The 24,949-nt window shown below is 41.0% G+C and overlaps 2 protein-coding genes across 4 annotated transcripts in view; one reads left to right on the forward strand and one right to left on the reverse strand.

Moving 5' to 3' along the window:
* The window catches only part of PDE7A (phosphodiesterase 7A), a 76,776-nt gene extending 71,908 nt beyond the window's left edge, over positions 1–4,868 (reverse strand). The window contains exon 1 of one of the 3 annotated variants that reach the window (XM_065668360.1): positions 3,954–4,868. In XM_065668360.1, coding sequence (XP_065524432.1) covers positions 3,954–4,091 — 138 coding nt within the window. In that variant the 5' untranslated portion in view covers positions 4,092–4,868. The remainder of the gene's footprint in view (positions 1–3,953) is intronic. The other 2 variants (XM_065668361.1, XM_065668362.1) reach the window with 2 other exon arrangements.
* Positions 4,869–23,404: 18,536 nt separating this feature from the next.
* The window catches only part of DNAJC5B (DnaJ heat shock protein family (Hsp40) member C5 beta), a 43,792-nt gene continuing 42,247 nt past the window's right edge, over positions 23,405–24,949 (forward strand). The window contains exon 1 of the mRNA XM_065668363.1: positions 23,405–23,524. The gene's annotated coding sequence lies outside the window, so the exon portion shown is untranslated. The remainder of the gene's footprint in view (positions 23,525–24,949) is intronic.

The following is a 24,949-nucleotide window of genomic DNA, read 5'->3' on the forward strand; positions in this document are numbered from 1 at the left end:
TGCAATGCTACATGCAGAGAGAAACATGTTTGGATTGCATCAGGTGAAAAACACTGAGGAATTACATAGCAAAAGGTGGCCAAAGCACTAGATTTATAGATTCATAGAATCAACTAGTTTGAAAAAGACCTTTAAGATCTGCCAATTAAGTCCACCACTAAACCGTACCACTGAGGGCCTCATTTACATGGGTTTTGAACACTTCCAGGGACTGTGATTCCACCACTTCCCTGGGCAGTCTGTTCTCACACCTGATCACCCTCTCTGTGGAGAAAGTTTTCTTTATACCCAATTTAAACCTCCCCTGACTCAGCTTGAGGCCATTACCTCTTGTCCTATGTCAAGGTTCAGAGTTTTTTAGAGGAAGGGTGTACCTTTCACTGAAGAATCTACCAGTGCAGCTGCTCTTCATGACTTCTTTTACCCATACATCCTCTTTTAAGTCAAATCTAGGATTACATGCACATCACACACGTACATGTGCATTACCCTAAACATACGATCCAAGGTACTACTTAACATCCACTTGATCATACAGTGAACTTAAATTCAATCTCATCAGTGTGAAATGTCCTAGTCATTTTGTTACCCGTTCAAGTGCCCTTAAAAACAGCTTTTAGCACTAGCATTTAAAATTATTTCATGTTCAAAGACAATTACTACCTCAAACAACTGTATAAACTCATACAATAGCAGCTTTTCACTTGACTGGGCTTGAACAATAAATATCACAAATAACCTCCAGGTAACATGTCACTTTTACTATTTTTGTTGTTAATACTTTGAAATTAAAGAAGAGACTATGGGGAAATAACTCATACATAAAAGAAAACTGCACAGAGAAAAGGAATAAGCTTTTCTCGACACTTACTGGGGATAGTAAAAGGCATAAATTGCCACAAGGAAGATCTAAATTCAGTATTAGGAAAGAACTCTTATGACAAGAACAGTTAAGCACTATTAAGAACAGTTAAGTCATCTAGTGTGATTGCATCATTTCTATTATTTGAGGCTTTTATGGGTTTCAAAAGCCTAGTGGTACCAACCTTTCTTTTAAAAGAGTTCTGACAAACTTCAGTAAGTGTATTTTGTTCTAAGAAATAGCAAACAGCTATTCAGTTTCCTGCTTGCATTACTTTTCTGCTGGTTTTAGAGTACTGAATTAGTAAACACCTGACAAGCATCAGAGATGGCATAAAGGAAGTAGTAATAACACATGCCCAGTGTGAGGACTTTTCACCTTCAGCAATAATGAGTTATGTCAGCTCACCACATCTCATAAGACTGTATCTTAAAAACAGATTAAGCAAACAGATTAGACAAACATCTGCTAATAATACTGCAAGTACAATCTATCCTTCCTGGGGCTGAGAGAAGCAGACCAGAATGCTTGAGGTCATTTCCAGCACCATTTCACTTAAGCTTCATAGAAAACCCAATATACATCCCATTTTGAACACATTTAGTAAAACTAATGAAATATTAAACTGAAATTCCACCTAATATATTAGAAGATATTAATATTTGCCTGCTATGCATTGACACAATTAATTGCTATATTTAATGTAGCATGCATTTGTCTCACCTGTATTTCCCATGTAAAATACCTTCTCACTGAAAGGACAAGCCTAAAATGTCTTCTGCCTCAGTCATTTCACTTTTAATCTCTAAGTGGGAATTCAATTTTCAAGACCTTACATTTTTTAAGAAAATCTTCCAACTACGTATTAACTGTAAAATGCTGTCTGCAAATACCAGCTTCTTGAGTTTGCTAATACACACCTCCAGTTTTACTCCTGTTGCTCAGAGCTAGCCCAAGCAGAAGACTGAAAATGACTAGTTAGGATTCAGATGCCTTTGAACAGCAATGGTAGTGAAATACTTAGGAGTCTTAGAGGAGACTTGTAAGGTGAAGCTCAGAAGTTACATAGAATCATTAATCTCACTGGTCATGCTTCTTAGTCCATCATTTACACCAGCTTGTGACTGCAGGTCCAGCACACATTCACAACCTATTGTCTGCAGGAGACTTCAGGAGGAAAGTTTAAAAAAGGGTAAAAGCAGCAAAACATAGCCGTACTCTAACCAGCTGGCCAATATTAGCACAGACTTCCTCACTTAAATATTCATATTCCCTTTTATTAATGCATAAACTTGGTTCTCTAGTTACTCCGACAAAATACTATTGGTCAAGTACGCATACATACATTTTTCACTTTTTTACAAGTTAATTCAAGCACCGATCCCTGTGACTCATTCTAATCTACCTGCAGCATACTGATCAGAAAACAAGGAATCCATTGAGAAGCTTGAAAGTTGGAAAAAAACAATCTTATATGTCAATACCATACTTAATTTGATAAACTTGTATACACTTCATGTGTCACCTGCCCCAGAGACCACACGGAAAAGGAATAAATACAGTCTATCACGTTCACCATTTTGCCTATTCCTATTCCCAGAAGGCCACAAATTCTTAAAACAAGAGACTTTACTCTTATTTGCACAGGACAAAACATGCTACATTAGGTTGGACTTTCAGGAAGACATATGAATGGAAAATTCACCACCACCAGGCACAACTCAAGATCAAGAAAATATTCCAACTCATTTGCTACTTGGAAAACTAATTTGTGATAAAACCAAAGTTTTGGTCAATCATTATATTCATACTCGAGGAAGGAAGGGTTGTCAACATACACTCATCTTCATTTGCTTAGTAATAATTATTTTCACATGCATTCAAATTTCTGGTCATCAACAGTATTCTGTTGATTCTTCCTTCCCAAACATACACATGCCTAATGCTCACACACACAGAGCTTCCCTGCTACCAAACGAGGGACAAAGACAAAAGAGACAAGTACTTTCTATATGTGCATATACGAAGTGAAGCAAGTCATGGAAAAGCAGAATAACTGTGTAAGATACCCCAAAAACTTAAACAATAAAAACTACTATTACACATGCAAAGCGCAAAGGCAACATCTTCTGTTAGGTCAACATACTAGAGAGCACTTTCAATCCTGACGTTACAGAAAAACCCTCGAAGCCCAAACCAGCTGACTTCCCACCAAAACACATGCTTTCCACCATAATTCCACATTTTCTCTAGGGACTTCCACCAGAATATAATTTCATCACTGTTTGCTGGGAAGTCATAGTAATTCAGAAATTTAGGGCAGTGTTCACAAGGCAAAAAAAAAGTTCCCTTTTGTCCTAATAGTCATAATAACCCTTTTTGTAGTATTTCCAACACGATCAGACGAAACAAAATACAGTATAGTTCATCTTGTAACTGATGTAATACGGGCAGGGAACAATACCATGGAAGTGAAAAAGCCAAGGATTTTTGTCTCTTTCTAGACGGATTGGCAAGTCTTTATAGTTGGAGGGAGAAACAGCTTAGCATCCCAAATAAAACACTGCAGTGCATGTTCATTATTTCAGTAAAGTCACTGCAGCTTTTGGCAGCCCCATAGGAAACTTAGACCCTTCAAAGAAAGCCCAAACTAAAAAGCTAGAAAACAGCCCTCGTTTAAAAATTACAGAAGAAACAAACAATTCACTGGCTCTAGAAATAAACCCCAAGGAGTTCACCGCTCGCTAAAAAGACAGCCTCGACAGTAACTAGCCATAAACGTACAAAACGTTGTATTTTTTCGACGTCCTCGCTGCCGCGGGGAAGGCGCGACCGGCGGCGCGGCCGGGGCTACAGGCAGGCCGTTCGCTCGCCCCCGCCGCCGCCACAGCAATGCGGGAGCCCCTGGGGGCAGCTCCACCGCCAGCCCACCCCCCCACCCCCCCTCCCCGGCATTTCAGCTCTCTGCCGACACCAAAGGCAGGCCCTGGCGCCCAGCAGGAGCCGGGGACAGGCGGGACGCCGAGTCGGCTCAGACCCCTGCCGCCGGGGCGAAGAGGCGGGAGCCGGCGGGCCCGGTGGCGGTGCCTACCTGCGAGAGCTGCCGGGGGTTGGGGCAGCCGAAGAGCGCGGAGCTGGAGCTGAAGCTGATGGCCCCTCTGCGGCTGAGGACGTGCTGCGGCACCGGTCTGTCCAGCGGCAGCACCGGCAGCTGGTAACATACTTCCATTGAAGAAGCCTCCGTGCGCCGACCCGCCGCAGGGCAGCGGCCTCGCCCGCCGCCGCACCTGCCCGCGCAGGGCTCGCCGCAGCGGGGCGGCGGGGGGGAGCCCGCGGCAAAACCCCGCGGGGGCCCGGCGCCTCCTCACCAACCCCGCACCCCCCGGGGGGGTCGGGCCGGGCCGCGCCGGGCCCCGGGCCTTTGTCCGCAGCCGCCAAAGCCTGGCGGGAACGGCCGCCGGGAGCAATGGGGAGGCGGCGAAGCGGGACGGCTCTGGAAGCGCCGGAGGCTGCGAGTCCCCGCCCGGAACCCGGGGCCGCTCCCTCGGGCCTCGCTGCCGCCGGCGGGAGCCGCTGTCAGCCCCGCTGCCCGGCGCCGCGCATGGAGTCGAGGCCGGCCTGGGGGGGCCGCTTTGGGTGAGACACACGCCGCGCTCGCCCCTATTGTCCGGCACGGCCGGGAGGAGGAGGAGGAGGAGGCGCCGGCGCTGCACGGCCCTGCTCCGCCGGGGGGAAGGGGTCGGGCCCTCGGAGAAAGGACCCGGCGAGGAGGGGAAAGAAGGAGGAGGAGGAGGGAGAAAGAAGAGAAGAAGGAGGGAGAAAGAGGAGGAGGGAGAACAGGGAGAAGGAGGAGGAGGAGGAGGAGGGAGAAAGCCTTCGCCCCGCCCGCCCCCACTCTGCACAGCCCCGAGCGCACTGGCCCAGGAGGAGGCACAAGCCCGACGGACTCTGCGTGGGTCGCGCGACTGGCGACACGCAGAGCGTCATCACGTAACTACCCACTCTCCCCTTCCTCCCGCCCGTGCGCAGCAGGGTGGCTCGGCGGCGCCAGCGGGCCCCGCGCGCCGCGGCAGGCGCATGCGCCCTCCTGTTCGCGCCCTCGGTGTCGGCCGGCGGCGATGCCGAAGGTGGGGGGCGGTTGTGCTGAGCCCCGCTCCGCCTCGCCGTGCCGCCCGCCCCGCCGTGCCGCCCGCCCCGCCGTGCTGCCGCGGCACCTCCGTCCCTCGCTTCCCTGCCTCCCTCCTTCCACTCGGTGGGCTGAGCACGTGCCGCGCCGGGCGCTGCGCGGGCGAGGCCTGAGGGGGCCGGGAGCCGGTGAAGGAAGGCTGCTGTGGAGGGGCTGACTGTGCCAGCGTTTTCCGTCAGCTCTCGGCTCCCCCCGGCTGTGGCCACTTGGCCGGGGGGGCTATGGTTGCCCCGGGGTGGGATCCGGCTTCTGTAGCCAGGCACCTACGGGCCTGTACGGCTTGTCCCTGAGCGCACGGCTATTCAAAATCAAATGGGGGAAGATAACTGTGCTTAAAAGGCATTGTCTCTCAAAAGCTATACACGGAGGAATTCGTATTTGCATTTGAATCCCAGCCGTTCAGGTTCTGAAATGTGGAGGGGTGGGATTTTCACAACTTGAAGAGGTAATAACAGCGTGTAATCTTTGTGAAGGTAGAAAATGAGATTCTTGGCAAACCACAATACTCCAGGGTACGGGCTGGAAGAAGCAGGAAAATTTCATGAGGTGATGTAGCCCATAGCTACGTACATCACGTTACCTGGGACGCTTTAAACTTTGGTTTTAGGACTGAGCCTCCCGTTGTCACTCGCTGCAGCTGCTTTTTTCCATCCTTCAGTCTCTTTTATTTCTCCATCATTAAAAAAAGTTCTAAATACAACGTGATAGGTAAAGGAGCGTTTCTGTTCTTTGAGTAATATATGAAGTGCCTGTACCCACTTAAAAATCAGATTTTGCAAAATGATTCATATGATTTAAGTTTGCATAATACATTGTTCTAAGTGCTTGCTTACTGGCAGAAAGTGTTAGATTTCACATGATAATGGTTATTTATAGGCAGTGACACAGCTTTGGAAGAGCCCATTTGGAAAGAATAGGTGGTGTGTAGGGAGGATTTTCATCTGTGTGAACTACTTACAGAAGCAAGAAGTTTTATGGATGTGGACTGGTGGCTGAGCAACGAAGGTCACAAATGCACCTCGTTCTTTTGCAGAACTGCAATCCCACATTGCCTTGCAGATAGCCCCCACGGCAATACAAACACGAGAGAGGAGACTGGATCAACTGCTGCCTCTTAAAAGCTTTCTTCAGGTTTTTTTCTCCCGTTTCTTGAAATAAAAACGTCACAAGCATTCACAATATGACTTTCTAATGTACATGTGCAATAATTCAGAATATAATAACCACACCATAATTCAAAGTAAAATAACATACTCATCTTTTTTTCAGTAATTAAGGTATGTCACGTTTTCTTCTGCATTCTTTGGCAGTTTACTTATATTTGGCCTGCTTATGTTAAATCAACAGTGCATTTAAGTTACTGATAGAACTCCACCAGCTTCACTGGAGTCAGGATTTCCCTCCCTCATTCATGTTTTCAAAATTACTTCTGGTTCTTTCCTGCTAATAACAGATGAGTTTTCTGTGCTCAGGTAGGATGGATTTTTACTCTAGTCAATGTAAAATTCAATTTATGAACAATATATCATGACGGGGCTTTTGGTAGGGAAAAAGTATATTCTTACTTTTACTGAATATACGTAGTGTATATTTCAAACCCATACGGTCAAACTATAAATAAAGATTATTGATAATGTGTTTTACAGTTCATATCACCTCTGTGTACTTTCCAACTGGCAAGTTGAAACCAGTTTTTTTAAGGTCATATTTGTGCTCAGGTTGAGCTTAAATAGCATAACCAATGTTTTCCTTTGTTAATAAACAAGTTATCTTTGATCTCTAATTAATGTTGCATAAACACCTGTGAGGAATCTGAAATACATCATTACAAAGTAGGCATAGATTTTCCAGGCAGTGACTGATTCCATAAGTGTTCTGCTTTCAGGACAAATTACTATTTTTAATAAATACAGAAGTTAGTAGTATTAGCCAGGTGATAATTGCTTTTATGAATTTATAAAGAATAATCCCATCTCAGGATGATAGACAAAGCCTTACAATTATGGAATAAGTCACCAAAAAAGTGCCCATATATGCTTGTTACAAAAATAATACATGCTTAGTATGTTATATCTTGCCTATTCTGTCTGCTGCTTGTCTTGCTGCAAGTCCATAAGAATCATTGAATCACAGAATGGTTTGGGTTGGAAGGGACTTTCAAGGTCACCTAGTTCCAACCCCTCTGCCGTGGACAGGGACACCTTCCACTAGACCAGGCTGCTTAAAGCCTCTTTCAACCTGGCCTTGAACACTGCCAGGGATGGGGCAGCCACAGCTTCTCTGGGCAGCCTGTTCCCATGTCTCATCACCCTCATAGTGAAGAAGAGCTTGTAGCACATAACAGAGATTTTTAGTTAGTTTGTTACAGAGGTATAGCAACACCAAGGTGTTTATTCACAACATTTTGTTTGAATGATGTTATTTTCACTCTGAGCCATGGAGTTGTTCGAGCACCATGGTGCTGCACTTCTTAAATGCATCATATGACATCATGAGGTGCCACAGTTCACCTGTATAAGCTCTATTTATTGTAGCTTCTTAATCATGGCATATACAGCCTTTAATAGAGACTACATGTCAGAATTTCTTCACATTGAGGGAGTATTAAGTTTGAATTATTCTTTTCACATTTACAGTTAATATCTTTTACACATCATTATAATTTTCAGGGTGCTGTCTAGCAAGGAAGAAGCATTACTGATGGTTGGGTTTATGATGAAGAAGAGCATTCATGAAACTGGAGAGATGGAAGATCACAGAATCAGTTTCTTAGTTCATATGAGAAGAGGATGAAATCACATAGGTACTCCAGCAGACATTCTAATCACACAGCACAGAGTGCCACTGGGGCACAGGCAACTAACACTGGCAGAGCTGAACAGTCTGAACAGAAAAGGATGCTTTTCCCATGTTCTTGTACAAAAACGAAAATACAGATCCCCAAAAGCATAACATGCTTGTACTTTGAACACACCCTAAGAACATGGAAAATACTTATTTTTACAGGTACATGATCAAGACAAGAGTGTTTAGCTTTTTCTCTTGCCTGAAGAAGTTACACGGTATGAAAGGCACGGTAATTTCTATAGACAGGAAAAATGTCTTTTCATTTGTTATGTCCTCAGCAACTGCATTTTTACACATTGTTTTTGGTGTGTGCTATTTCTCTAGCATATACCCAAATACATTCTCTTTTCTGCTGAGATTTATTGTCTGAGTGAATATTGTATATTTCCACAGAACTTCCAGACATCTGGCAGCCCAGTTGAAGCATACTCCTGTCCCTGTTTGGTGTGTTCCTTCCCTCTGACTTACCCTGGGTCTGCATCAGGCTTGTCTGGATTTCTGTGGCAATACATTTTTAACTCCTTGTTTGGTTTGTCATTCCCTGCACCTGCAGATCAGTTTGTGCAGAACTTTTAGCTATCCTCTCAGTGTGTTCATCCTTCCTGAGTGGGATAATTTGCACTTGCCTTTACCTGAGTGCATTGCGATTTCCTCAACCCATTTTCTTTTTCGGTTTGTAAACACTGATTACTAGTCCTGTCCTTCAATATACTTGCAGTCTTTCCTTGCTGTCTGTCATCTGCCAATTTAATAAGCATGCTTTCAAAATCAGCCAGATCAACAGTGAAAATTTTATGACTGAGTGAGTCCAAGATCTGGAAGACACCTGAAGAATGGTATTTCATATATCCTGTCAACCCTTGCTAACTCCTCTGGGAATGGTTTCTAATCATTTTTGCACCCATATTGGAGTAGCTTTATCTACTCTGTAGCCCAAGTTAGTCTTTCCTAATTTAAGCTTAACCTAAAGAGTAGTTGGCTAAAGCTAATTTCATAGTCAATAATTAAAGGAAAGACAGCAGGCCAGTCAAGTTTTTCTTTGAAGTTGCCTTTCTCTTAAGGGAAGGAACACAACGCAGATGTTCTTTTAATTTTAGACACTTCACATTGTGTCTGCAAAGTTGATCAGATGAAGTAAGAGAAGTGATTTTGTTTATGGTAGTGTCAGGGTGCACCGTGTAGAAGGGCAGCGTCAGCAGAGACGAGCTATGTCGTGTACTGTGTTCCCATTAGCTACAGGTTTTGTCACTGCTGGAGAAGCAGATTAAGTCGGTTGGACTTGCTTGGGCAGACTGCTTGTTTGCATTTGCTTTTGCTTCAATTCCTGGTATTTTGAATACTGTATTGAAACTATTTAGAATATTTTCAATATTTGTAATAACTTCAGTTTCACTAAACTGACGGTGGCTAACAGAGACATATGAATTCTGCACCAAAACCAGCAAGCTGGAGCAGAAAGTTAAAAAGAGTGATCCCAGAGGATTTTGGTTTTTCTTTGCTTCCATCTCTAAGAATCCCTCTCTATGCTTCATTTAAGATGGGAGTTTTACTGTCAATTTGTAGCTTCCAGGAACAGGGACTGACAGTGGAAGCAGGCTACCAAAAGTCAGTTCTGAACACAGCTACAGGCTGTCAGAAGGTCAGTATCAGTTCAAAGACAGCTTTTTGTAACTCCACTGAAGATATTATTGGGAATAACAGTTTTGAAAAGGTGATTCTTTTCATGCTGTTATTCTTTCTTCTAGAAAACTTCCTGGAGTGTGTACAACTTAAGTGGTCTCAGCCATTGAAGTTCTGTTTTTCTCAGTGATAACAGTTGTCTGGACAAAAAAACCTCATGCTACAGTAGTGTTAAAATTACTAAGGGCGTTGGTGTCACCATAAGCCTGTGGAGAAAGCTTCTCTTTGTGTCATTTTTACATGCATAATAACAGCTGATGCACAGAATATTTTTAATATCAGAGTGGGAGGATATGTGAGCCCCAGGTGCAGTTTCAGAGGTGCAGCTTACAAGTTTAATGGTGTTATTAGAAGCTGAAAATTCACAGCTTTTTGTGTTGTTAATGGGTTTGGACCCCTATGAACAGATATGATGAATGCATTGCACATTTGCCAGCTGAATCATTTACCAACATACTGTTCAGTGTACAGTACCTGGTAGTGTCCATGGTAAGCTGTAGAGCATCACCTGTTCTGTCTTCAGAAAATGTAGTTTATTTTAATTTGGTTTTGCAATTTTTTTAAATGTTTTATATGTTGCCCCAGTATCTCATGAAAATCGCACATTCTTTCAAGATTTCTTTAAATAAAAATGTAATTTTCAGCACATTCTTAACAAGGGTTTTTTAAAGCAATTTTGTCTTGTCTTTTTGAAAGAATTAAGGAGTTAGTTACATAATTAAGGACTGAGAGTTAGTTTTGGATTTGGAAGTTGCATTTATATTCAAAAGATTCCTGGTGTCCTATCTGATTCTTTACTGGCCTGTTTAGTGTGTGGTAAAGGTGCTTTACAGTATTACAACTGAGAATATCTAATACTGCTAGAAGCAAAATGAAGTTCCTGCTAGCCAACTAGGTTGAAGCAACAGTGCTTTATTAATCTCACTGTGTTGTATGTCCAGAACTGAAGGAGTTTGTTGTTTAAAGCTCAAAAATGAGGCCTTTAACACTAGAATTGTTCAGAGAAAGAACATTTTTATATAGTTATATTAAATATGAGCACACTCCCTTGCTGTAGAAGCTCATTTGTATGAGAATGTAGAATAGTTTCTTTTTTCTATATGCTAAAATTATTGGAAAATTTCTGGCAGCAAAAAGGACACGTAAACAAGTTTCTCTTTGGTGGGGGAAGCAAATCAAAATGGGAACTCGAGTGACTCGCGACATTTGCACACGTGATAGTTAAATGACTGCATGCCGGAACTGAGCAGTCTTTCTCTTACACCCACCTTCCTCTTCCACTTCAGCTTTTTTACTATTCAGTTTTATTTTTATTGAAGTGCCATTTTGTGTAATTATTCCCTCACAAAAAGCGCTAAGTTGAAATAAATATTAACTACAATTAGCATTAACAATTACATTCAGAGGATCACATTAGCAGTAAAAAATGTATATTAATTGTATTCAAATTAAATCACTCCATTATATTACAAGTAGTTGTTTTTTTCTGCCTTTTCAAAAGTTGCTCGAATATACTCCTCAGTTTCTCCATTAAATTTGAGCTTGCATCAAACATTAATTGGGTGTTTCATCTTTCTGTGCTTGCTTTTTAGCTAATTGGAGGGTCTGCTCATCTATCAAAACCTATAGCAGTAGAAGGTAATCCCATTCAGCTGAATAGAAGTGAGAGGATTAAGTTATTTGCAGTAACTCATGTTTTTCCACCATGTAGCATCCTGACATTTCTTTGTGAAGGAAAGAATGTGTCAGGGTTAGCATTAGCATGACTTCTCCTTGAAAGTCTGGAAAAACATCTGTCATTCTGTCGGTCTTTCCATTAACTACCTGAGCAAATGCAGCGAGAAGATTTCATTACTTTCAAGAGACTACCTCTGGTTTTATTTAGGTTTATTCTTTGCTAGGCCTTTTGTTTTTAACAATAGCAAAAAGGTAGCTGGAATCCTGTCTGATTTACAACTCACTAAATTTCTATATGCTTAATCCAATTAAAACTGGACAGAATGTTGCCAGTATGTCAACAAAAACGCAACAAAGCAATGGGAGGGTTAGTTTACAGAAATTCCTGAATTCCTTTGTCTTGACCAAATGAAAGAAAATTATTCTTTGTAAGACAAGTGCATACTGAAAGGATTAACTGATAAACTGACTTTTATGTTCAGATAAAAGCCAGTCTGAGTACTAGGAGAACATTTTTTGATCAGTTTCTTAAAAGCAGCTTTGCATGTAATTAGAGACAAGTCTCTTGTTTAAAAGCTGAGGGGGAAGGGAGGAAGTCATGCACTAAAACACAGAGGCTGAGCCTCTTAATGGTGTGGAGTGCACTGGAAATGCGGGTTTAAAATACATCTGTGCTAAGTTAAATGTTGCTGTGCAGAAGGGCCATGCCCTTCCATCTCACTCCTGCTGGCTGTTTGTTCCTACCAATACTGATGCTCAGCTCTAGGGTAAGCCAGGAGAGTTTGGGGCATTAAGCTGGAAGAAAATTAACCTTAACCCCCCCAAACAGTGGGACCAGACAAGCTGTACAGCAGGTACAAGCAGCAGGTATATAACAGGCAATGGGAGCACCATGGTGAGTTTATGTAATGGATTAAAGGTTTATGTAATGGATTAATCAGATACTATATAATACAAAAAGTAGCTCATTTTAGAAGATCTAGTTTCAAGATCTCACATAAAGATATTCTTTCAAGTATGTATGTAACATATATTGAAATATGTAGCAGATATATGGAATATATATGAAATATATAACGTGGAATATATAATATATATGATACAAGACAGGGAGAGCAGAATGAGCTGCAAAAATATGGGTTAATTGGCATAAAGTATTAGTAGTATGAAGTATATACTTAATTTTATGCTTGTCCTTACATGATTTGCTGAGTTGGGATTAGAAGAACACCCTCTAGTCATGTGTCAGAACATCAGTTAAATCTACATAAATCAATACCATGTCAGCACTTTTCTAGGTTAAATTACATAACTAGAGGTTTGTAGACTACTTTTTACAAGTATAGGCCTAAGAAAATACTCAGCTTTTAGAATGTTTAATTTCACCTTGGACTTTGACTATTGATCAATGTAATTCTTTACTATGCAATTTCATTCTAAAATGTATAAAATTGGAATAAATACACTAGTTTGCAAATTGTTCAAAACTTCTAAGACAGCATGTTTTATGGAATAACTAAAACCAGGGAAAACCATGACATCTGCTGAGTTGTATGCAAGTTTTACTTGTACACTCAATTCATGATTACACAAAATAAGTAGAAAAAACATATTCTACAGTACCTGTAGTTTGTCTAAAAAGACAAAATGAGTGTGAAGCCTCTAATGAAAGATCCTTATGGTTTACTGCAGAGCACGAAGACTCGAGAACCAATGGGCCCAAATAACTGAATTTGATGAAAGATTGTTTACATTACTGCTCATCTTGAACTGGATGATCTGTGGGCAAACTACACGTCCTTGAATCTGTAGCTAAGGTAATCAATTCCCAGATAATGGGAGAATTGACTTTTTGAGAAGTCAGAGCGAATACTAATACACTGCAAGTCAATAGCATTTGCATTACAAGTGACTAGTTTATTGCAAGATATGGACAAAAATGTACACCATGAAGCTATGCTCCCAAACAGCATATGAATTCAAAGCATAATTGCTATGTAATTCAATTTTCAAATATACTTTTGTTTTCTTGTCACTTTATGATGTTTATATACATGAATGTCCATTTGAGGAAACTACTGGTGAAATAGATCTTTCTAAGCACTACTTGTTAAAAAGAGCAAATGTTCAGCATGCAAGCTTTTTTGATAATTGCTACTTATCAAATGTAGGAACAAACACTAGTTTGCACTAGTTTGTACGTAATTTGTAACCATACATTAATTTAGATTTCATGTGATTTTTAAATAACATGCAAATAGGAAAAGGATGAATTGGTGAAATCCGTTATTGCAAATTGCTTATTATGAATTGTGACATCAAAAGCTGATGATGAAAGATTACAGAGTCAGGTGCTCAGCACCAGAAGAGGAGATTGCGATATGAATGAACAGTAGCAGCATATACTGACTGTTACCAAGAAATGCGTAATGTGGATTCTGTTCTGCTCTGATATGACATACATACTGCAGCAAATCATTTCCCCTTTCCATGGCATAGACTCCATGCACACGCTAGAAGTAAGTCTTTATAATCCTGCAACATTCCAGCCAGAGAGTGCTGGTGGCCAATTTCTACTTGCTGTAAGGAGACAGCTTTTGCTCTGCTTCCCAGGAAAAGACTCACATCTCCAGGTTTGTGATTTTGGAATAGAATAAACACGTAACAGTGCAAATTTGGAGAGTTAGCTGTTATTCGATACTCCTGTTTCCATTTGTTAGAACTGTACAAAGCTTCATGCATGAGCTGACACAGGGTTAACCTTAGCTGGTGCAGTGGTTCCCAAGGACTGCACATGCCTTCCTAAGTAGCTTAGGTAGCCTGGTGCTAGGATACCATGGTTTGGGAATCCCTGTTTAATACTTGTAAATTGTTTTGAAATATTATTTTGAAATGACATGTTAAAGTTTGAAGAGCTGTTTTTTTAAGGAAAGCAAGAAAATAAAAGTACATCTCTTTCCCTGAAGTGAATCATCCTCCCCAGTACTTTGGGGGAAAACAAAAACAAAACCAAACCACAAACCACTGTAGAATTCAATGTGAGCAAAACCCATAAGGTTCCCCAGTCATGCAGAGTAATTTATGGAAAATTTTATAAATAAGAGCTGCAAATGATTGGGTGTTCATTTTCTGTCAATCTCAATGGGTTCTGTCACTGATTTATACAGGGCTGGGATCTCCCCTTCTCAATCAAAATGACATGAAAAAATTATCTTTTGGTTTTACAGCAAGTCATAAAAATCTCTGTTGAATTCTGTATGATTTCCATAAAGTCACTAGGACTCTTTGGTAAAATAAATGCCTTGTAATCGATTTGCCTGAGCTAAGACACAGGAGTTATGCTAAGGCCTGTGAATATTTACCCCTAAAGACTGTTTTCTGTTAAAGCATAATTCTTCATTTATAGATAGCAATTACCACTGAATTCTGTGGCCTGAATGTTCTATTACAACCAATAGATAAATCGTAAAGTTGAAAATTGCATGATGTTCTTTAGCAGGGAATAAATGCCAGCACTCTGTGCCTTTACGATTATATTGACTTTACTATGAACGAATCAGTCAACTTGGAAATAAGCAACTGCTAAGCAGTGGCAATAACTCTAATGCTGGTTTCTTGCTCGGAAGGACAGCTGTTGTCACAGCTGCCTAGTTGAAGTTTGATCATACAGCTGGATCCTGCTTCAGTGACCGCTCCGCGGCTTTGGCAGCTCATTGCTGTTACACTAACTTTTTGTTTCTCAATCATTAGCAAATTAAAGCAGGCAGCTGCAAAATCATCAATAGGTTAAATTCATTAGCTGTTCTCTGTCTGAAATAAACAGGAAAATGAAGCTCTCCTTGGTCTTAATTAGTTCTTATAAAAGTTGGCAGGAAAACAAAGACATTTGTACACTCCTTTATTTTTATAAGAGATTTGCCTGAAAGAAAAACCTCAGACATGTAATTTCCTCTTTTTTTTCCCTCCCCTGCTTAATGCTCTCAGTCAGAGGCAACCCAGCACCCTCTCTCTGAGGGTAGAAAGAAAGGTGGTTTGGCAAGAGATTACACTCTGTGTCTTTTGTGCGGATCAGGGCATGTTCTGGGGAGCCTGCACAAGCCGTTTCCACAGTGATAGGCCACATTCTGTATTTACAGTCTCCCATACGGGTAATTCATCTGCAGGAGAAGCCTTAGCTGAGTGCTGTGGTTCCACAATCATTACCGCTGGCTCTGGGCCATGCCACATCACCCAGCAGTACAAATTTGATCTGGATCAGGTGTGGGCACATGATTACACTTTTGTCAAATTAGCAGAGTGCTTCGTGAGGATTTTATGCCACCTGTCTGCTTTTATCCTGCTTGCAAAGGAAGAACGCACAGTGCCGGAACCGCAGAGGGTTAGGGTTGTGTGGGCAACCAATGCCTGTTGTAGCAGTCATCCCGCCGGGGCAAAGTTAACCTGTCAAAGTTTTGTTTGAACAAATTGAATTGGCAAGGAGTCTTCCAGCAGGCGCAGCATGTTGTGTCATGCACCTATGGCCCTGCAAAGCTGTCAGTGGAAGCCTCAAAAACATTCAATATGCTGTCACACATTGTCCTGTCCTATAGCCACAGACTAGTCTGGAGGAGTCTTAATTCTCCTAATTTTCCACAGAATTTACTTGTGCTTTGCTTGCATGGTATTCTGGCCCTTATACCTTTTAAAGTGCATTTTTTTCTGGTGAGCTGAAGACAGTGTAAGACTTTGCTGCTGCTGAAAAGGTGTGATGTCACCACTTCCATTGCATCAGCTCCAGTATTGATGCCAGTCTCAGAGTGAGTCAGACTAGCAAGTTGATTTAACTGAAAACTAGGAGAAAAAAAAAAGGGGAAAAAAAAGATCAGTGTAAATTTGGATTGTGCCTTTGTTGGCAGCCCTCGGATTGGCTTGAGCCAACTGTAAGCCCATGGGTTTAGACTTTGAGTTTCAGCTCTGAGTATTTTCCAGCTGAAAGGTCTTGTTATAATGGATGGGGGGAAACCCTAAGAACTTTTGTGATAAATGGTTAACAGTGAAGCTACTAATTTACTGAAATGTTAGTCTGCTGAATTATTGCAAAATATTTCCAGTGGCTTTTTCTACACTTCACATATAAAGAATAGTGTATGTGGTTTTGATTCTTTACTGGTGAAATATTTGTGCTGATTGCATGCATTTTTAATATTTTTTACTTTCTCCCACTAAGTGACATTCAGAAAAGAAATATATCTGAGACTTCTGTATTCTCATCCATTAACCTGTAATTCCTCTCCCCCTGGGATTACATATCACTGTAATTCTTTGGGTTTTAACTCAACCACTGAATAGACATTCCTTTCTGGATCTAGATAAGATAGTTACTCATCAGCACTTTAGAAAGAGTTTGGCTTTCTCAGCCATCAATTAAGTGAGCATTTCTAAGACAACATTATAAATCCTACATGAGGATTAATGAAGCTTTAAAATAAGTGACTACTGACTGCCATCTCCCCTGCTGCATCCTCTCCCTCCTGGGAACTATGTAAGTTAAGGAGCCAGCTTGTAGGAATCTGGGAGAGAATAGTTGGGGGGTAGGCGTAGGATGGAACTGAGAACTATGGCTGGGGATTTCAGGGAAGTGCTTGCTTAGGCAAAAGCTGCAGATGTCAAAGGGTGATTGTTTAAGAAAAATGTGTGAAGGAGGAACAAGTGGAGAGAACAGTTAGGTGCTGGAGAAAGGTTGGGAGCCTGGTGGGGAAGACTGAAAGCAGCTGTTGATTCCCAAGGAGCAGGTACCAAGAAGATGTGGTACTGCTGTTTCCTAATCTGTTCCTGGTAAAATAACCTGAGGAATAGGTCAAAGCACTTATACTCTTCAAGCTAATCTTCCTGATTCTTAGCTGTAGTTGATTAGGCTGTGCTAAAATGAATAACCCTATAACCAGCACTGTGAGTTTGTTAACTTAGTATAAGAACAGGTAGAATTCTGCCTTAAGTGCTACAGCTGTTTGCAAAATAGATTACCACAGCGCTTCCTAAGTAAGAATTCAGGGGACTCTTTTACTTGAAGTCCTAGATAACTTACTTCTAAGTTGTCAAAGCTATGTAAACTGGGGACTTCATATCCTTTGACTTTCAGAAAGAAATCTAAATTAAAGCCAGAGAGACGATTGTGATTTACGTCCTAGTTATTGTTACCTCCATGACCCATTTTAAATTAGGGAGGATAGACAGAACTTTCTCATAAATCACAGAGGAAAATAAATTTCCCAGTGTTTCATTGAGTATCTTGATGAAAAAGTTAAGTGTATTACTTAAAACATCATGTTTAAGTCTCTAATTTAAATGCTAGGGGAAGAATGCTTATATCATGTCACCTAGGTAGTCCACCAAGCCTTTGAACTGGACTTACTGAGATTAAGTAGGAAGTCAGTTTTGTATTGCTTCTCTGGTTCAAACTGACCACATAACAGCATGAGCAATTTGGATATACAATTGACGACTGTTCATTTAAGGTTCATACTTCTTGAGTTTGCTGCTTTTTTCCAATATTGCAGTTGTTGAAAGATATTAAAAACCCCACGTATTTAAATTGAGATATTCTATGTGAATAGTAACAGAAGGTCACAATATGTTCAGAGAATTCAAATATGTGAATGTTCTCTTATGGATACTTACTTGTATAGATGGAGTTACAGATGGGTTAACAGATGGAATACCTTCCTTCCAATATAGTTACATGTATTCAAAAATGGATGCTATGCAATCATATTATTTAAATAAATTCTTTTATTACTTTTGAGGCCATAATGACAGTAACTATTCTGTAACAGAAATGTGGCAAGAGGAATGTAATTTCTTGCTGTAGAATTGTCAGGCTTGTCTGAGATCTAAAGAGACTCGCTCTGAAGAAAGGATCTTAAACCAATTCTCCCTTCTTTGAGAGAGTGAATATTGACATGTAGCATGCAATGCAGTTCAAACAGGACACTAAATGTCCAGGAGTTTGTGAAGCAGAACTGGCTAAAAAGAAATGACAAGAAGAACATTTTGGGACATAGCTGCCTCAGAAGTACTCTTCCCTGCTTAACAAAAACCAGTGCCTGTGCCTGAGCCAGAGGCCCAGCACATCTTGGCAGAAGCATCGTTTTCCAGTTGCTCAATCTTTTGCTCTTTGAGTAGCTTGCTTATCTGGGTCTTATAATGTTGACATCACCATAGCACAATACTAAAAAATAAAGACAAATCCTGCCTGAAAAGTGGAAAACCAGCACATGCTACCCCTGTATACACTCTTTCTCAGTGTGCATATTCTGTCATCTCATCAGCCTACCATTCTTGACTCATAACCTCATGCATTATTTGTGTGGGTCTTCTTTTCTGGACAGCCAGTCATTCACCTGTGAAAAGTCATCAACTAGCAAGAGCTCTTATCACCTGCCTTCCTTCTCTTGTCAGTTACCGATAAATTCCAACATCCTTGTTAATGTTCTTACCACCTTTTTGGCAGAACAAGGCACAGAAATTAGTGGTAATAGTAATCACACTAGGGAAGTTTTGGGGAAAGGAAGCAGGACCACCTAAAGCCAGTTGTCCAGGACCATGTCCAGGTGGCTTTTGAGTATCTTCAGGGATGGAGATGCCACAGCCTTCCTGGGCAACCTGTGCCAGTGTTTGCTCACCCTCACAGTGGAAAATGTGTTTCCTGATGTTCAAAGGGAATCTCCCATGTTTCAGTTTAGAATCATAGAATAGTTAGGGTTGGAAAGGACATTAAGATCATCTAGTTCCAGCCCTCCTGCCATGGTAAAGAACTTCTTCCTTATATCCAGTCTAAACTTCCCCTGTTTAAGTTTTAACCCATTACCCCTTGTCCTATCACTACAGTCCCTAATGAAGAGTCCCTCCCCAGCATCCTTATAGGCCCCCTTCAGCCTGTCTTCATACAATGTTTGTGCCCGTTGCCTCTTGTCCTGGCATTGGGCAGCCACTGAAAAAAGCCTGACTCCATCCTCTGTACACCTTCCCTTCAGGTATCTATATACTTTGATGAGATCACTCTTGAGCCTACTCTTCTTCAGTCTGGACAGTCCCAGCTCTCTCAGCCTTTCCTCGTAGGGGAGATGCTTCAGTCCTTCCATCATCCTTATGGTCCTTTACTAGAGGGTCTACTAGAGGGTATGCCCATGTCTGTCTTGTACTGGGGGCCCTGATCTGAACCCAGCACTCCAGGTGTGGCCTCACCAGTGCTGAGCAGAGGGAAAGGACAACCTCACTTAACCAGCTGGCTTTGCTAGATAAGCAAGATCATTTATTTCAGGCCCCAAATTCCTCTGAGTAAAACCAGAGATTTTATTTTCCATTCACTATTGGAAGAAAGTCAGAAGCTATGAGTTCTCCATGGAGGTCAGGAGTGCTTTGTCTGACCACTTATGTCTCCTACATGCTTTGATGATTTCAATAGTAACACCTCCAGACTCAATGAACTAAGAAAACAATTCAGCTTTTAAAAATTGTCTTTCCTTGCCTTGGAAGCTAAAAATTCACACCTCTGTTGAGCAATGATGCCAGCCCTTTTATGCATGTATGCCTTTCAGCTCCAGGCCCTTAGTTCCTGAACTTGCTGTGAGCCAGGAAAAGAAGGGAGTGGTAGGAGAAAGGACTAGACTGACTCAGAGTTCTTCAACCCTTAGCTCTGGTTGTGTGTACCTGGAGGCTTCTGAAGCAACCCTGGACCTCCTGCTCTGTCTGGGCCATGTTTCAAATGTTTATAGGCTGATATGCAACTTTGCATTTTCAGGCATGTTCTGATTTGTCTGTTTTGAAATGCATGCAACATATACATGAAATGTAAAATATAAGGCTTTTTACATATAAGGTCATTTGGGACTAGGGCTTTATTTTAGTTTTGCATTTCCTGCCACAGTGGTGTTGTGGTGCACTGTTAGGTGTTATGATGCAGAAAAACCCACCCAAAATTAATGAAAAGAGTGATCAGGTATTAAATTACATGTTTTATTCTTCTAAATTATATAGCTGATCTGATTGATGAAAGAGTTATGACAACTAATTAAAAGTTTGAGTATTTTGAAGATTCATTAGAACGTGCTTAGGATATTGTCCTGGGTTCAGCTGTAGCAGTTATTTTTCTCCTTAGTAGCTGGTGCAGTGCTGTGTTTTGGCTTTAGTCTGAGACCGATGCTGATAACACACTAATGTTTTAGTTGTTGCTAAGTAATGCTTACCCCGATCAAGGACTTTTCAGTCTCTCATGCTCTGCCAGTGAGGAGGGGCACAAAAAACTGGGAGGGAGCAGAGACAGGACACCTGACCCAAACTAGCGAAAGGGGTATTCCATACCACAGCACATCATGCCCAATATATAAACTGGGGGGAGTTACCTGGAAAGCCTAGATCACTGCTCAGGTCAGGCTGGGTATCAGTTGGCGAGTTGTGAACAGTTGTATTGTGCACCACTCGTGTTTATTGCTTTCTTTTCCTTTTCCCCTTTTAGTTTCATATTCCGTCCCCTCGTTATTTCCCTTATCATTCTTATTATTATTGGTGGTAGCAGTAGTGGTTTTGTGTTATACCTTAGTTACGGGACTGTTCTTAACCTGTGGGAGTTACATTCTTTCGGTTCTCCTCCCCATCCCTCCGGGAGGGGAAGAAAGGGGCAGAGTGAGCGAGCGGCTGCGTGGTTCTGAGTTACCAGCTGGGCTTAAACCATGTCAGGCATACAATCTCCAAAGGAAAATAAACAGTTTTGCGGAAACTGTGTTCGTTTCCTTCAAACAAAACAACACGTTACAGAGCAGTGAGAGTTTCACACACCAGAGGGAGCTGTGCTCACACGGAACTGGGAGTCTAGGTCTGTGACAGGATTGCAGAACAGTGACCTTTTCTTGATAATAAACTGTATATACATACACAGGATTTGGGAAACCTAAAGCGGTTTTATTTTCTTCCTTTTATATTTTTTCCCCTTAATTCCTTCTTCCAATTAAGAAGCGTACTTTTTGTTGTATTTTGCAAGAATGGTAAAATCATGTCAGAGATTGGCATCAAGCAAGCAGATTGAACAGTCTGGTTATTGTGCTCACACAACTTAATTGGATTAGCTTTACCTGCTCTGTTGTGAATGTCCTGAAAAAGATATTTTGACTTTGGTGTTTTGACTTTTCATAACTATGAAAAACACTCCCATTTTAGGTTGAAATGTACCTTGCCTTGTCCTCATCCAAAGCTGAAATTTGAGGGAATGTTTGAAATTGAAGAGAATATCTAAGACTAAGAGAAATGTTAAAATCACATGCTTCACATTAAAAAGCATCCACTTCACTTTCTTTTTTTTTCATCAGCTGTCACACTGTTGCTTCCTTTTCCATTTATAGTGTCTTTACGTGATTGTAATTAATTACACCTGTTTGGTTTTGTTGTTTTGTTGTTACGGGGTTTTTTTTCATATTGATTTATATTTCCCGTCTTGCAGTGAAATCCAAGCACAAGCTCACTGACTCTACTCGATTATGGGGTTCCATGAATCCATTTGCAGGACTTCGGTCCACACAAAAGAGCAGCGGGGCTCCATGACAAGATTTCAGTAATGGAACACTGAAGGGTCAGGGACTGGATACAGCCGGCTCTATGACAGACCTACCACAGGACACAGACAAGCCCATCAGCCAAGCTGGTGGCACCTCTGGGAAAGCATACTTAAGAAAGAGCAGAACACTGTGTGGCAGTGAGAAGTGAGGGAAAGTGTGAGGAACAGCCCTATGAACACCTAAGGTCAAAGAGGAGGAGGAAGAGGAGGAGGTGCTCCAGGAATTGGAGCAGAGATTCCTCTGCAGCTTGTGGAGGGGAGCATGGTGGAACAGATATTTCCATTCAGCCTGTGGCGAGGGCCACTGTGGAGCAGGTATTTTGCTGCAGCTCATCCACCCCATGCCAAAAAGATGGATATTTCCTGAAGGAACTGCGATCCATGGACAGGAGCCCATGCAGGAGCAAATTCTGACAGAAAACATGACCTGTGGAGAACTCCCACTGGAGTAGTTCATGAAGGACTGCAGCCTATGAGGAGGACACAGCTGGAGCAGGAGAAAAGTGTGAGAAGGAAGGAGCAGCAGAGAGGAGCAGTTATGAACTCATCACAACCTACCATGCCTCGGCCATTTGCTGCTCAAGGGTAAGGGGTAGGCAAGTTGGGAATGAAGGAGTGAACTAAAGTCTGGAAACAGGGTGGTGAGGGGAAGGTGTTGTTTTAATTTTTGTCTTTGTTTCTCACCAGATCTATTTTAACTGGCAAGAAATTAAATCAGTTTTCCCCAAGCTGAGTCTGTTTTGCCCATGACAGTAACTGGTAGGTGATCTTTATCTTCATCTATGAGCTTTTCATCTTATTTTCTCTTCCTGTTCTGTTAAGGAGGGGGAGTGAGAGAGTGTCTGGGTAAGGGTCTGGCAGCCATCCAAGGTCAACCCACTACACAAACATACCATCTGGAATTGGATGATCTGGGAAATGAACTCTTTGAGCTCAAAGGATGAACTGTTTGGTTCCAAGGATGACATACCAAGAGTGACTGGCTTTTTAAGTCTCTGGCATTTACAGTCTTCTCTATTCCAAAGGGAAAGGAATGGCTCTCCAGATTTTTTCATGGTATAAATTAGAGGAGAAGTTCCATCAGAATAAAATAAGGCACCCTACGTCTTCCATTTTGATTTAAAAATCCACAAGAATTCAGGAGGAATCCTGAAGGGACTTCTTCAGTTAATCATGTTCTGGAAGAGACTACATAGTAAAACCTAAGCAGGCCATAGCTGGTCTCAAAGAAGTAAACTTTAGAGCAAGACCATTGTATCTTTAAACAAATTTAATACATTTGCGTGGGGGAAAAAAACAACAAACTCAAGACCCCATCAAGAGTAAAGCACAGAAGAACAGCTAACTAAATTACACAGTTGTCCCATATTTTTTGGTGTCATTAACTCTTGGATATATCAGCCTTAGGCTCATGAATGTTTTATTCATTCTTTCATAGATCTTCCTGAGAGATAACCAATTGGATACTGGACAAACAAACAAAAGGAGTAATCAGACTCCACTGACCTTTTTCACCTTGATTAGGATGAAGGATGAAAATCAGCAGCCGTTTTCTGTGCAACAGGGTTTCTGGAAGAACTTGCTTCTTTCTTTTTGGATTATATTGGCATCAAGACATCAAGATATTGAATGGAAAATGTTGTGAGTTTATACACGCCAGTCAACGTTCCATCACTTTTTGAAGCAGGTATGTTATCTGAATCACCTTGCCTTATTTTTCAGCACAAATCCCAATGAATTATGAGTATTGTAGAAGAAAGGCATATTACTACAACCCCAGTATAAGATAGTTAATCATGGATAGTATAAAATTTGTACAGAAACAGCTGAAGTTAACTGGGGTCCCATTCTCTCAGGAGATGTGGAATTGTTACCAGAATTTGGTAACTTTTAATATATTTTATTGTCATTCAAGAAAGAAAACAACATCTTCTTTACTCTGTTCTATTGGAACAAAAATACACAGCTTGAAAATAGGATTCCAATGTCATTTCAGCCATCAGGAGTGTATTTAGTACTAAAATCGTAACTAAAATTGTATTTTCCCCAATAAAGAGAGCTTCATTTTTTTTTCTAGAGAAGTGTAATCTCATTGTACTTTCAGTATTTTGTAGGACTGCTTTAAATAAGTAAGAATTCATTTTGAGTAGCTAAACCTTTGACGTGATTAATCGGTAGAAGACTGAATAGGCAAGTGAGTTTAAATTTCCATAGCTGACTAGATTATTAAAATTATTTAACGAGAAAGTACAAATTACATGACTTTCAGTTCTTCAGAATGAAATCTATCATAACTTTAAATTTGTTTTACGCTTCAGGGTTGCCATGTAGCTAATTAACATTGTGTAACAGAGTTTTTAAATAACGCTGTGTATCTATGACTTCACATGGTTGTCCAGTGTTATCTTGTGCATTAAAAGGCTTGAGGTGCCTTGCATAATTCCAGTGTGATCAGGACATACTCCAGGATTATGTTAAATATGGTCTGGACATACCATTATTAATAAGTAGCATTGTAACTACTGTAGGTGGTAAAGTAATATTTAGATGCTCGTATATGTTTTCATTCTTAATTGTTGGGCCTTTTTATAAGAAAATGTTCAGTCCCTTTAGTTGATGGTTTATGCAACACTTGAAAGGATTATTAGGTTTTTTTTTTCAGCAGATCCCAAGACCTTAAATTGTGCACTACCTTATTAAAAAAACAACCATCAAAGTAAATAGGAATAAATTTTGGTCTTTTAGTAAATTAGGCAATATGTGACAGAATTAATCTGTGGGTTATATTTCTGTGTATACTTACATGATATTTGGTTTTCATTTTAGTATTGAACAAAATTAAAGAAGTGTTTTCTGAACTGCTGGCTGCTTCTGAACTAAAATGTGGCCTAGTAAATAATATATGAATAACGGCAAGATAGTGTTTCTAGCTCAGCAATGAGAAGGGTAAAATAGCAGAGTGAGTAGTCTTATCTAACAAAACAGCTTCTCAGAATTTTTTTTCTCATGGCTGGGTTTACAGCTTTAACATCTGTGATCACTTCTCAACATTTAGAGAAGGGTGCAACATACAAAGAAATAAAGAGGTGAGAGTTTTGTTGTGGCAAGTCTA

The sequence above is a fragment of the Lathamus discolor genome, chromosome 2 (assembly GCF_037157495.1).
Source record: "Lathamus discolor isolate bLatDis1 chromosome 2, bLatDis1.hap1, whole genome shotgun sequence".
In the NCBI taxonomy this organism is placed as follows: domain Eukaryota; kingdom Metazoa; phylum Chordata; class Aves; order Psittaciformes; family Psittacidae; genus Lathamus; species Lathamus discolor.